Here is a 14996-nt window from a genome sequence, read left to right on the forward strand (position 1 = left end):
ATTTTAAGGCAAATTTTACCGCAATATATTGACATCCATCTTAAAATGGTGCAAAATAATTCATACATCACATTTATTGATAGGATGTTGCTCAGCTTTGTATCAAAGGTTTTGTCTGCTGGACTACCTGATGTCTTTCATCCCTCTCAGTAAATAAAATTGTTTGCATTTGCTTCTGGTATGAATGTCTCAAATTGCTCCAGATGGCGTACAACTCAGGACTTTGTTGTTGGGTTGAGAAATAACACAGTGATTTTCCATATGGCAAGACTGAAAAGCATCTCTGAGGTGAATCTTCAATCAACCAGTCTTTTGGCATTACTGGTTTGGAAAGAGTTGTTCTTGAAGCAAGGAAAACCGTCTGTACAAACACGAGAAAATCTGCATATGCTGGAACTCCGAAGCAACATGCATAAAATGCTGGAGGAACTCAACAAGCCAGGCAGCAATAATGGAAAAGAGTAAACAGTCAACATTTTGGGCCGAGACCCTTCATCAGGTCGGGAAAAGAAGAGGAGAGGTCAGGACTCCCCATCTTTCCAGTCCTGATGAATCATCTTGGTCCAAATTGTCGACTGTTTACTATTTTCCATAGATGCAGGCTGGCCTGCTGAGAAAATCCTCTGTTCTTCTTTGAATCAAATGGGATCTTCATCACCCATTATCAAAGTACAAAGAAATCCTTAATTGAGTCTGTTACTCATGGGATAATCCGTTTGAGTGTGTAGCCTCTAACTCCTTGGAGTTTCGGGTCCCATCACAGGCTAGTCCAGAGGTTGATACCATAGATCAAAACCCTAAGGTGGATCAGAAGTCCAAGTCCAGTAGTCAAAGCCTGAGGACTGGAGGCCTGTTCTGGAGTAGGAGGGATGTCTATGTGTGTGGGTGGAGGGGAAGGAGGAAAAGGGTCTTTTTTGGGATTGTTGTTTTGTTGCCTGTTGTGTTCTTTGTTGTTCTGCCAAGCATTGTGGGCATGCTCTGCTGGCGCCAGAATGTGCGGCGATACTTGTGGGCTGCCCCCAGCTGATCCTTATGTGTGCTGGTTGTTAACACAAACGGCACATTTCACTCAATGTTTCCATGTACTTGTGATAAATAAATCTGAATCTGAATCTAAGTGCCACCCTTTCAATGGTGCACAGTTCCCTAAAGACTGTAGCACTCCCAAGGTATTACTCCAACAGTGTGACAGACATAAGGTGTCCCTGTCCAAAACTGCAGTCTCTTTGCTAGTACACTTTCCATCAGTATTGCTCTCACAGTCCTGCCTGGACAGTGTGATGCTGCCTTAGTATTTGCCCTCAGCAGTGCAGTGATCCCTCAGCATGCCTGACATTTTGCTGTTATGTCTGTAAGACTCCTCTGATAGTGTTGTGATCACTCATTACCCCTTGCTAACAGTTGTATTCCCTCTCACAGCATTGTACTGAAGTGCCTGCCTAGCTTGTGAATTAATCGCTTCTCATGAATGTTAAAAAAAAAGGCAGATGGCAGGTTTTAACAGCAACAAAGTATAAAAAAGGAGAACACTGTTTACCAGTTAAGCCCTTTGCAAAAATCTGTCACGGATTTCATTGTATTCAGACCACATGGCCTTCTAAATATTTGTCCAAAGATTGTTTTCACATTTTTTTGAAAATGCAATTTACTGTGAAATAATAAAGTATTATACAAAGAACAATACACCAGATTGTGCATTTTCATGAAGTCTGCAGCCTCAGAAGAATTTTGCACACAGAACATTTTGCCCATTTTAATATTAAGTCAAAAATCCTTTATGCTCTTTTGCCTCTTAACCTTATTTGAATCAGTGTTGCCCTTCTTTGCCTGACAATCAATTTAGCATTCATAACATTCCTGCTGCTTGCATTCCCCTCCTCTGGGAATTGCCTGCTATTATCGAGCATCCTCGACAGATGGGATGTCCCTTGACTGTGAGCTGCCGTGATGTCAGGGCAGTGCCGTGTATAATTGGATAGATGTGAATTGGACCCTGTTTCACACTTGATTCTCTCAAACATCGGCTGCATCACCACCAAATCTCACAGTCCCACTGGGATTAAGGCCGTGCATGCATTTCATCACTCTTGCTGCCATTAGTAAGCACAGAGCCTCAGCGACAGAAATTTTATAGAATTTTAGATACTACAGTCACTGGCTTCTGTCAAACAAAACCAGTCCGAAAGAATTTGAAAGGCTGGAGCATTGTGAAGGGAGAAAGGACTATTGGACCCAAACATATCTCAGGTAAAGTGAACACAATTGCCTTGTTACAGACTACATCTTTTGTGAAATGTTTCAATAACTTTGTAAGGTTATTTAATTGCACTTGCTGTACTCCTGTGGAGTACTTGTGCTGATCTTTCTGTATGGTTGCTGTTACCAAGCCTTTGTCAAACATTCCATCTGTTTTGGTGTCTTAAGTATGTTTTCTATCTGGCTGTGCTTATGTGATTTTTTCATTCTTGATTTGCCAGAACTGCCAAAGCAATAATCTTGTTTGTACACTGTGCACGGAGCTGTATTTCATCTGTTTTGTATATCTGTTTGTGTATGTGTCTTCCTGTGTTTTGTTCTGTATTTTCTGTGTATTGTGAATGGTTTCAACATAATTCCCCTAACAAAGCTTACTGCACCACTGGGTAACACAATGTTGAACAATAGGTTATTTGGACTTGTGCTTTACTGAGCAGAATAAATTAATCCTGGCAGACAATTCGACCAGACGGCACATTTAAATAAGCATACTCCTGAATTTCCACTGATCTCCATCATGACCTGGAGGATGAATGCAGGCCAGAGTAGAGAGGGGTTTCTGCTGAGAGGGAGAACTGTCACTGTGATAACAGCTGATCCTTGAATTCAACAATGCACGAGTGAAACCTAGTGGTTGTGCCTTCAAATACAGAAGACAGAGACTCCATGGATCTAAGGCCGTCTCATACAGTGAGTTTAATATGTTGCTGGTCTGGATCCCACAGGCTGTTTCTACTTTCAATGACCTGGAAATGATGCATTGGGAGCCCCCAACCTGTCTATAGGGCCCAGGAGACCACTAGGCAGCTGAATGTCCTCCTGAGATTTTGTGAGAGAAGTTGAGGAGTTGGGAGTGACTAGCCTTACTTAGACCATGGGCTTCAGACAGTGCGGGGGGGGGGGGGGGAGGAGGAGTGTGGTGCAAAGTGTTCAGCAGGTAGCAGGCAGCCTCATTAGTGGGGAAAATAAATGGCCATCAGCTGTAGAGGTAGGAATGTTTACAGTCACATGTCCTTCAGCCCTGTCTGCCAGGCACTCGTTTACACTAATCCCAGTTATCTCTTGTGTGTACCTGACTGACCAGTTAACCTACCAGCCTGCATGGATGTAGGAGGAAGCTAAAGCAACTGTGGGAAACGCCAACACGAGAAAATCTGTAGATGCTGGTGGAATGCAGCAGGCCAGGCAACATATATAGGAAGAAGTACAGTTGATGTTTCGGGTCGAGACCCTTCATCAGGACTGACTGAAAGAAGAGATAGTAAGAGACTTGAAAATGGGAGGGGGAGGGGGAAACCTGAAATGATAGGAGAAGACAGGAGGGGGAGGAATGAAGCTATGAGCTGGGAAATTGATTGGCAAAAGGGATACAAGGCTGGAGAAGGGGGAGTATCATTGGACAGAAGGCTTTAGAAGAAAGAAAGGGGGAGGGGAGCACCAGAAGAAGATGGAGAACAGACAACAAATTATTGTGAGAGGGAAAAAGAGAAAAAAAATAATTAGGGATGGGGTAAGAAGGGAAGGAGGGGCATTAACAGAAGTTAGAGAAATCAATGTTCAATGCCTTCAGGTTGGAGGCTACCCAGATGGAATATAAGGTGGTGTTCCTCCAACCTGAGGTAGGCTTCATCTTGACAGTAGAGGAGGCCATGGATTGACATATGGGATGTGGAATTAAAATGTATGGCCACTGGGAGATCCTGCTTCCTCTGGTGGACAGAGTTTAGGTGTTCAGTGAAACAGTCTCCTAGTCTGCAATAGGTCTCAACAATATATAAAAGGCCACACCAGGAGCACCGGACACAGTATATCACACCTGCCGGCTCACAGGTGAAGTGTCGCCTCACCTGGAAGGACTCTATGTGGCCCTGAATGGTGGTGAGGGAGGAAGTGCAAGGGCAGGTGTAGCTCTTGTTCTGCTTACGAGGATAAGTGGCAGAAGGGAGATAGGTGAGAAGGGATTTGGGGACAAATGGACAGGAGAGTCACATAGGGAGCAATCCCTGTGGAAAGCAGTAAGTGGGGTGGGGGAGGGAAAGATGTGCTTGGTGGTGGGATCCCGTTGGAGATGGCGGAGAAATATACGTTGGACACAGAGGCTGGTGGGGTGGTAGGTGAGGACAAGAGGAACCCTATCCCTAGTGGGGTGGCAGGAGGATGGGGTGAGAGCAGATGTGCTTGAAATGGGAGAGATGCATTTGAGGGCAGAGTTGATGGTGGAGGAAGGGAGGCCCCTTTCTTTAAAAAAGGAAAACCATGAGAAAGCCACATAGGGAGAGGGGAAACATACAAACATTACGCAGACAACACCAGAAGTAAGGATTGAAGAATTGTAGCACACTGAAGCAGTGTGGCAGGGTAGGAAAAGAGAAGAATCAAGTGGAAAGGGGGGAGCGGTGGGCGAGAAATGAGGATAGGGTGTAGGTAAGGGAAGGGTCCACAGAAAAGGCTGTAGGCAAGATCCTGTGCATAAGTACAAAGATGGGTGTAAATGTATTAGTGTATGTATGTGCATGTCTCCATATACAGGTGTGTGTGAAGTGGAGTAGGAGATGGTCTCCAGGTGTCTTGGGTCTCTGTGCCAATTGATCAAGGCTTTGCATTTTCTATTTCACAAGGAATGGATACCTACAGTAGCATCTCCCACTCCAGAGAGCTGAAGTTGAAGTCAGCCTTGATCCTGAGGGTCTCACGGGAATCTCAGCTATACCATAGTCAGATATAAACATCTGAATGTTGTTGATGTAGAACTTGCCAAAATGATGGATATGAGATTAAACTCAAAATTCAAGATTGCTTACTGTAATTTCCTGTACATGAGGGTAAAGGAGAATGAAATAATTGTTACTCTGAATCTGATGTAGCACAAAAAAACACAATAAGCTAATGAACATAATGAATAAAAACACAATTAATATATATTCATAACTTATATACAGAGAGTGATTCTATGTCCATAAAGTAATGTTAGACTATACATAAAATGATTAACAAGGAATAATAAAGTAGGAATGGAGTTAGTGGGTGGAGGTGTTGACCAGCCTTACTGCTTGGGGAAAGAAACTGTTTTTGAGTCAGAACGTGGTCAGAGAGAAGCTATCCACTGCTTAGCTGACTAGAATCTGTAACAAAGAACTAAATGGACCCCAGGCAGGAAAAGAAGCAGACTGCATTATACTAAGTTGTATTTTCTTGAGGGTAACATGTTAATATAACAGTGACTTCTATTCAAAGACACTTCATTGCTTTGCATAGCCTTGGGATATGGTGGAAACATCTGATACTGTCTAAATTTTTTTAATGTACAGTAGACCGATATTAGATGCTGATGTCTGAGGTTATTTACACTTCCATTCACAGCTTTTATTGGAAATGTTGGTGACCCAGGTACTTTGCCAATCTCTCCTTCACCTTGCACTTATCTGCCTGTGCCAAGGGCAAAACCCAGTGTTTGTGAAACAACAGAGATGGGAGAAAGTCACCAATGATGCCATGTATGACTACTCACCGCTCCTGCCAGATGGCACAGAAATAACCATCTTCCTCTTCAGAGACTTACCACAGAGGTAAACACTGCACAGGCTTATTTAGCCACTAATGCACTGAACTTGACAGGATCCAGCAGAGATGTGGGCTTTGCTGGTATTCTGCTTGGTTTCCAATTGAAGAAATTTCATTATTCTAATCAGACAACGTAAGAATTAAACAATGTCAAGATTTTCACAAATGTCTGACTTTGCATGCAGTATAATTTTCTATTAAACATTATTTTCTTATTTATCTAGGTAGGAGCTTTCATACATTGCATCCATCCTCAGTATATCTCACGTCATGTTGATGGTCACACATCTTGACTTATACAATATTATCAGTGTTATTGGCATCCATAATGACCCTGACATACTCAGTAGTGAATTTGTTTACAAGTAGGGCCAAGTGTAGATGTGAACTCTGCCAATTCTTAATTCAATACTGCTATGGAGAGTGTAGCTGAAACATCACAGTCCAACTGTGAGCTGTCTCAAATATCTAAGGCTACAGACCACTACAAAATCTAGCAAACAGCTTCCCCTGTACAAGGACCCTTCTTTATCCCTTGCAGCATTAGATATCACAGAGGACCTTTGAGATCTCCACAATCTCCAGCAGGGCAGTTGCGTCCCTTGTGGAACTCAGTGACCACAGTGCTTCTTGTCCTTAAAAGTGACACATGTTATAATTGTACCTAAATCACAGCTAAACAGACAGTGGCAGATGGAAGTCAGGAACTTTAACATGTTCCTGTGATATTCAGGAACAGATATGAAGCAAAATCCAATAATTCAATAGAGATATCAGCAAAACACTCACTTTTGATGAAACTACCTGGTTTCAACATCTAAATGTTATTGTTGTGCTACAGTTAATGAAGCGAGGCATAGGAATGACAGTGTGGCAAACAAATCTCTGCCCAGGAAAGTGAACTAAGAGACACAGGAAAAGCAGGTTTAAAGACTGAACTCCCACGCTGAGGGATCAGTCAGTCCTGGGGTTCTACGCTAATGCTGAGGCAATGATATGTGGAATGGATTCTCTCCAATACAGAATTTTTGAAATGCTCTGTGGTTAAACATTATACTCTACTGAAAGCGGATTGCGAGGCTAGGGGTCTCTCTAGTGAATAACATAATAAGCAGCAGGAAAAATGCTCCTCATGAAGCAGTTCTGACAAAGCGTGATGGGCCCAAAGTGCTGCCAGACCTGTTTTCCCAGCAGTTTTTGTTTTCATTTGAAATAGATCCAGGAGTGGACTATTGAATCACTTTGGCCTCTTCTGCCATTCACATTACTCCTAATTTTTATTCTTTCCACATTTCCAGATTCTTATTGAATGGTGGAGCAAGTTTGAGGGGCTGAGTGGCCAACTCTTGTTCCTACTTCTGACAATCCCAGAAGTTTAACACCTTCTGGGACAAAGCAGCCTGCTTGATCAGTAACTGATCTAACACAGGAGATACTCATTCCTTCCATTTCAGGCATTCACTGGTAGTAGGGTGTATCATCTGTGTTGGGCTTCTGTGACAGCACTTCCCAGTTCCATGAACTCTACCACCAGGATACAAGGACATGAGAGCACCACCTCAACTTGGCAGATCTCTGTTGTGGAGTTATATCATCATTTCTTCAGTGTCACAGAGATGAAATTCTGGAATTCACTGTCCAGCACCCCTGTGGGAATACCTTCACCAGAAAAACCAAGGCGCAGCAGTTCAAGGAGATAGCTCACTACCATTTTCAAGCTGAGATAGAGATGTGTAAATAAATGACTTTATTCTTTGATCTCCACATCTCCACATATGCCAAAAAAAAATTAAGGATACTGAAGTTATGCAACAAAGAAACTGCTGAAAGAACTCAGTGCGCAGCATTTGTAGGAGGAAAAGAATTGTCATTATTTAAATTGAAACCCCAAAACTGCCCTGCTCCTGTTTCTGACGTAAGGTTTCTGTCCAACACCTTGACAATTCCATTTCTTCCACAGATGCCATTCAACTCCAGAGTCCTTTGAAATTGTTTGTTGCTCCAGATTCTAGCATCTGGAATCTCTTTTGTCTCCACTGAAGTTATTCAACTTTCTGTAGAACTTACTGCCATTTCTAAGTCCCGTTGAGCAAAGTTGTCTGTTGACAATTCAGTTTTACTCTTTTTTCCACAGCCGTTACTTCCAGGTGAGAGACAAGACCCCATTCTCCATCCGAGTAAATCCTTGTGATGCTACCGTCGAGTGGAAAGTCACTGTAGACGAGTGGCCAGCACATGGTAATGTTGCATGCGTGACATCACTGTAGATAACCTAACAGTCTGATGGGGCCCAGGCTTTTCAAAGTAATTAGAGAATAAAACTAAAATAAGAAGGAGGCAGTTATAAAATGTGCAGTAAACATAATCTAAGGAAACTGAAATGATGCAGGAAATGTACATGTGAAGAGATAGCCAGACTAATTAGCTTTCCTTTACTCTATACATTTCTCTGGTGAAGTTATCCTGCTTTTACTGGGAGATGATTCTGTTTGTTCCTCTGTTCTTTAAATAGACCACTAGTAATTATTTTATTTGTTTCACCATGAGCCATGCACCATGATCCAGACCTGATATAGCGTTGGTTGTCTCCCACTCAACATACTACGTAAACACCAGCATATCTCTTGCCATGTTACTTTCCCAGTTCTGACAAGAGGTTTTCATCCTGAAATGTTACCCTTTTTTTTCCAGGTGTTGCCTCCTCACACACTGAGGTTTCTGGTATTTTCTCTTTTTATTTAAGATTTCTGATACCTGCATTTTTCTGAATTTACATTATTTCTGTTTTCAGTTTAATATAGTGACAAGCTACTGAGCCCAACATGACATGGATCAAGCAATGATGGAGTTCACAACAGATATTAAATGTACTTTATATCTCAAAGGCACTGGGTTTTAGGAGCAAGCAGTGATAGAAGCTGGGTTCACCAGCAATCTGCAAATTTTATGCAGTTAAACCCTTTACTCTCTCTGTGCCAACCAGCACATTTGCTGAAAATCCTCCCATTCACAATCATAATCTTACACTCTCCACCCTCTGCAAGCTCTACCAACATGAACTGCAATTCTTCAAATTGTCTAATTAAAATTCATTCATCCTTGAGAACTCTTCCTGCTCACTTACACATTCCATACCCTGTGCTCACAGAATGAAATACCTCAGGACGTAACAGAATGATTCATGGCTGATGAAGTGTGATCACTGTTGTGATGTTAGAAATCACTTGCATCTTCAAAGATATTGCTGTTTGTAGATAATCTTATTGTTCAGTGTACAAGTAATACAATCTCACCTCTTCTCACCAAACAGAATTGCTGATAATTTAAGATATCCATAGAAATGGCTTCAACCCACCTCTTTCATGAGAAGGATCTGTAAATTACAGACCCTTTCCAGAGAGCTGAGAAAAATCTAGGCTGGATTTAAAATTCCTCGACTAAGAGTGGAAGACTGCCAGAGGTATGGTCGTTTGGATTAGACACTAAACTGGCTCCATGCCTGTGTATAAATACTGGTTGATCTTCAAAAAATTTCTTTGAACATGGAATACAAAAACATGGACATGGTGGGAAGTTAAAAATGGTGATGAAGTAGATTTAGGCTGTTAAGTATCACCCAATATGGTATTGGTTTGGTTCACTGTGCAAATATTAGAAAGATGAGCAAGTTGGGAGAAAGATTGTGGAAGAGGGTATCCAACAAGCCCACAAAGTTCCTCATCTCCCATGGCCCCTTTGCACTTGACTAATCACAGAGCAGAGAATTGACAAGTCTCATTATAATGATTTTCTCTGAATTTCAGGTACTTACCCCTTGGAGAAACTTGAACGGAACCGGGTTAATAAAAAAGACCTTTATAGCTACAAGGGTAACACAGCACAGACTTATGTGCAAACTTCATCACACTCCACCTTCCACAGGCTAGAGCTCCTTTCAACTGAGAGAAACATTCAAATCAGAGTCTACCTGACAACCAAGCCCGAGAATGAGCCTCCTTACCCAGAGCTGCCATTTGACCCTCGAGTAAATGTTGCTTCTGTTGGGCAGACGACAGTGACCCTGGCCTGGAAGCCCAGCCCGTCAGTTTTACAGGATGAGGAGAACATTCAGTACTGTCTCCTGGTCAACCAGAAACACAACTACCAAAGTCTGTGTGCTGCCGATAACCAGGCAGAGCTGGGTGCTGGCTTTTGGCCAGGTTTGCAGGTGGTGTCCATCTATTCCGGTGGCCAGGAGATCCATCTCACCACAACAGAAGATATTCAACTTCCTAACAATCTTCTCAGCAGCCCAGTCTCTGGAGAACCAAAGATGGATATCATGCAGCTCTGTGTTGGCAACAGAAACATATATTCAATACCAGAGTTGCTACCCAACACTCAATACTACTTTGACGTGTTTGCTGTTAACGTCCTCACCAACACCAGCTCTGCCTACACTGGCACTTTTGCAAAAACATTACAGTGGCCGGATCCAAACATTCTCGATCTGAAGGAAGGAATTATGATCCAGGTTTACGTCCGGAAAGATAGTCTGAAGTTTTACAGCTTCAGGCCCAAGACTTGGCACAGAAAGGTGCAGTTCACATTCCACTCATGTGGAAAAATATATGCTAAAATCGAGAGAAATGGCAAAGGCATGGTATCTGAAAGCATAGAAAACCTGAAGCATTTTCAATTGAATGGAAAAGCCAAGGCAAGGTATATCATTGGGATCAAATCCATGGGGCCCTTGGAGGTCCTTGTAAAGATTCTAGTGTCAACACGTCCCAACAAACCTCTCTTCCCTCGTCTCCCAGACAGTCTGAAACTGAAATCCTTCAACAGGCTCAGAACCTGTAACTCTGTCACTGTTGCTTGGCTGGGAACAAGCGAGCAGAACAGGTACTGCCTCTATAAGAGGGAGATGGGGGAACAGCAACTGAAGATAGAAAGGAAGAACCAAAGCTGGTGCTTCGGCCCAGAGACACGGAGAGTTTCAGAAAAAGTGGGCTGCAAACATTTTCACAACCTCAACCCTCAACGAGCAGTGGCAGTGGAGAAGGTAACGGGGCTGAAGGCAGGGACCACCTACCTTTTCGATATCTATGTGATTGGGCACAAGGGTCATTCTGTCAAATACCAAAGTAAAGTGGTAAAAACAAGGAAAGCATGTTAACTTTATATCCAATTTCAGGATAAGCCCCATACAAATGTCTTCTGAGGAAAAGAAGTGTAACTAGAGCCCCAGCAAGTAGGCTGCAATCAAATACAGTAACTGGAATAAACTTTGTACAAGTGAAGTAATTCATATAGATCCAACACAGCGACAAGATCGCTGTCTGAAAATTACTTTGTGGAACCATTCATGTAAATTTTGACAAATTCTGTAGCTTCCTCCACAAACACCAATTGGAAGTTATCCAGAGGACTTCATGCAGAGAATTTTTATTTGGTATATAACAACAGAAAGAGAAACTCTTGTATTTCTATAGCACCTTTCTCAACTCAGGACATCCCAACTGAAGTGCTTTCTGAAGTAAAATCCAGAGATAATTGCAGTGGACTGGAAGTCTGTCCAGATTTTGTCACATCTCCTAGCATTGCAAGGACCTGCAATGTTTGAGGGAATATGACTTTGATGCCCGACTGAATTAGGTGGGCTGATGTAATGTGTTTTTGCTGTCCTAGGAAGTTTGTGTGTCTGCCCATATCAGCAGGAAGGAATACGTCCGACAATGTTGAGTGGGATTGAGCCAGTAAAATTCAAATGGAACCTTCAATCAGTTTTTGAAAAATCATGATCGACTATACTTTTTGTGGTAGACATTTCACAATTCATTAATCTGGTGTTTCAATGGACCTGATAGACTTTCAAAGATCACAGTATGAAGTTGACTATTCCCCCATCAAGTCCAAAGCTCATTTATTTAACTATAATCCAGCTAGTCCCAGCCTCTTGCCCTTGCCCAACAGACCTGCAAATATTTACTTGCAGATGTTTATCTAGCTCCCTCTTTCACGCCACTACTTCCCCAAACAGTATGGTCCAAGCATCAGAAAAGATTTTTTACTCTCATTTGGCTATAACTTTCTTTCTATTTCCATAGTTCACAAACCTTCTTGTGTAGGAAAGAGCCTCCCTTGATCTATAATCGCTATAACCTTCATGATTTTAAATATCACTATCAGAGTTCTTCATAACTTCATTTGTTCCAAGTAGAATAACTCTACATTCTCTAATCTATTCATGCAACCGAAGTCTTTCATCCCTGAAATAATTATGGTAAATCACTCAGCACTTTCTCTAAAACCCTTGTATATTTTCATTGGTATAATACCCAGAAATGGACACAATGTGACCAACTGGTCTTTAATGAAAGTTCATCGTAATCCCTTTCTCTCATACAAAATCAACGAAGTGTCGTCATTTTAGCCATTTTCATATCTATCAGGCCCTGAAGTCCTTCAGTTTATTTGGTTCATTCTTGCTTCCAAAGTATAACAGTACACATTTTTCAGCAGTAAATTTCATTTGTCACCTAATCATTCATCCCTTCGACCCATCAATGCCATATTTTAGTCCATAACTATTTTTCTCATGAGTCATTACAAGTTTTGTCTTTTGGTAATTTTGGAAATTGTGTCCTGTTTACCAAAGTCCCAAATCATGTATATACTATTAAGAACAATGATCCCAACAGCCAGCCTGGGAAAATTCCCTGGACACCCTTCTCCAGCACTGTTTCCTTTTGCTTAGGCAATTTTCTACTCATGCTGCAGCTATCCTTTTTATTCCCTAGCTTTCAACTTAGATGCCAAATTCAGCTTGTGGCACCTTATCAATTACCTAATTTCTACACAGACATCATTCTCTGCTTCATTTTTTCAAAAAAAGCTATGTTGTGCAAACCTAAGTTGTTTTCCTCTACTTAATCCACATGTTTAGTTGACCTGCTAATTGTTACATGGCCAAAGTTACATTGAAATAAAGTGGAAAACCTCTACTCAGAAATGATGAAGTATCCTCCTTTTGAAATGTTAATTAAGGCTGTTTCTCTTACAGGTGTTGAGTTTTTCCAACATTTTCTATTTATGTTATAAATCAATAGGTTTTTTTTTAATTTTCACCAAGGTTAAGATCTTAAGATTGTATTTATAAAATGAACATAGAACAATACAATACAGAAAGGCCCTTCAGCCCACGGTGCTTAACTAAACTAATTCTTTCTGCCTACACGATACCCATATCCCTCCAATCTCTGCAAATTCATGTACCTAAGAGCTGCTAAAATGCCTCTACTGTACTTGCCTCCACCATCACCCATAAAAGCATACTCTGAAAAAAAAACTTTCTCCACACATCTCCTTTGAACTTACCTCTTAGAGTCATAGTACAACACAGAAACAGGCCCTTGGACCCATCAAGGCCATACCAAACCATTTAAACTGCTAATCCCATTACCTGCACCATGACCATAGAGCCTCCATACACCTCCCATCCACATATCTATCCAAACTTTTCTTAAACAAGCTTGCATACACCACATGTGCTGACAGCTCGTTCCAGCTCTCAAGACACTAAGAAGTTTCCCATCATGCTCCCCTGAAATTTTTTTTTCACCTGTTTCACCTTTCTCCCTTAACCCATAACCTCTGGTTGTAGTCCAACCCATCTCAGTGGAAAAAGCCTGCTTGCATTTATCCTATCTTCTATCCCTCAATTTTGTATATCTCTATCAAATCTCCCCTTAATCTTCTACATTCCAAGTCTGAACCTAGTCAATCTTTCCCTATAACTCAGGTCATCCAGTCCTGGCAACGTTCTTGTAAATTTTCTTTGTACTCTTTCAAACTTATTTACACCTTTCCTGTAGGTAGGTGACCAAAACTGCATAAAATACTCCAAATTAGTCCTCACCAACTTACAACTTCAACATAACATCCCATCTCCTGTACTCAGTACTTTGATTTATGAAGCCCAATGTCCCAAAAGCTTTCTATACAACCCTATCTATCTGTGCCACCACTTTCAATAAATTATGGGACCTGTATTCCCAGATCCCTTTATTCTACCACACTCCTCTGAGCCCTACCGTTCACTGTGTAACATTTACCCTGGTTGGACCTACTGAAGTGCAACACCTTGCACTTGTCTACATTAGAATCCATCTACCATTTTACAGGCCATTTTTCCAGCTGGTACAGATCCCTCTGCAACCTTTGATAGTCTTTCTTGCTGTCCACTACACCCTCAATCTTGGTGTCATCCACGAATTTGCTGATCCAGTTAGACATTAGCGTACAGAACGTTGATATAGACGACAAACAACAACAGACCCAGTACCGATCCCTGCAGCACTCCTCTCGTCACAGGCCTTCAGTCAGAGAGGCAACCATCTACTACCACTCTCTGGCTTCTCCCACAAAGTCAATGTCTAATCCAATTTACTACCTCCTCTTAAATGCCAAGCGACTGAACTTTTCTGGCCAATCTCCCATGAGGGACTTTGACAGATACCTTGCGGAAGTCCATGTAGACAACACCCATTGCCTAGCTTTCATCAACTTTCCTGGTAACTTGCTCAAAATTTTCTATAAGGTTGGTTGGACATTATCTACCATACACAAAGCCATGCTGACTATTCCTAATCAATCCCTGATATCCCATTACTCATACTTCCTTAGAATACCTTCCAATAACTTTCCCACTACTTATGTCAGGCTCACCGGCCTATAATTTCCTGGTTTATTTTAAGTGCCTTTCTTAAACAGCGGAACAACATTAGTTATACTCTAATCCTCTGGTACCTCACCAGTTGCTAAGGATGATTTAAGGATCTCCTTGAGGGCCACTACAATCTCTCCACGTGCCTGCCATCGGGGCTGAGGGAACACCTTGTCAAGCCCTGGGTATTTATCCACTCTGATTTGTCTCAAGATGGTAAACACCTCCTCCTCTGTAATCTGTACAGGATCCATGACCTTGCTGCTTCTTTGCCTCATTTCTACAAACTCTGTGTCCATCTCCCTTAGTAAGTACAGATGCAAAAAATCCATTCAAGATCTCCCCCATCTTGTTTGGCTCCATGCATTGATTACCATTCCGATCTTCCAAAGGACCAATATTGTCCCTTGAAATCCTTTTGCTTTTAACATATCTGTAGAATGCCTTAGGATTCTTGTTCACCTTGTCTGCC

General features: G+C 41.8%; 1 protein-coding gene across 1 annotated transcript; it reads left to right on the top strand.

Annotated features, from left to right (window-relative positions):
- Positions 1-992: 992 nt before the first annotated feature.
- LOC132378848 (protein NDNF-like) lies at positions 993-12770 on the top strand. The gene is made up of 5 exons (XM_059946102.1): positions 993-1008; positions 2101-2241; positions 5609-5822; positions 7952-8055; positions 9621-12770. Exons 1-5 carry the CDS (start codon positions 993-995, stop codon positions 10973-10975), a joined length of 1830 nt encoding a protein of 609 aa, XP_059802085.1. The 3' UTR covers positions 10976-12770.
- The last annotated feature ends 2226 nt before the right edge of the window (positions 12771-14996 follow it).

The sequence above is a fragment of the Hypanus sabinus genome, chromosome 21, assembly GCF_030144855.1.
Source record: "Hypanus sabinus isolate sHypSab1 chromosome 21, sHypSab1.hap1, whole genome shotgun sequence".
Lineage (NCBI taxonomy): Eukaryota > Metazoa > Chordata > Chondrichthyes > Myliobatiformes > Dasyatidae > Hypanus > Hypanus sabinus.

Bases quoted from the DNA above. Each gene is read 5' to 3' on its own strand.
- LOC132378848 (XM_059946102.1), top strand. The intron at 2,242-5,608 runs TCTCAGGTAAAG...ATTTACACTTCC, and splicing joins GACTATTGGACCCAAACATA to ATTCACAGCTTTTATTGGAA. The intron at 5,823-7,951 runs GTAAACACTGCA...TTTTTTCCACAG, and splicing joins TTCAGAGACTTACCACAGAG to CCGTTACTTCCAGGTGAGAG.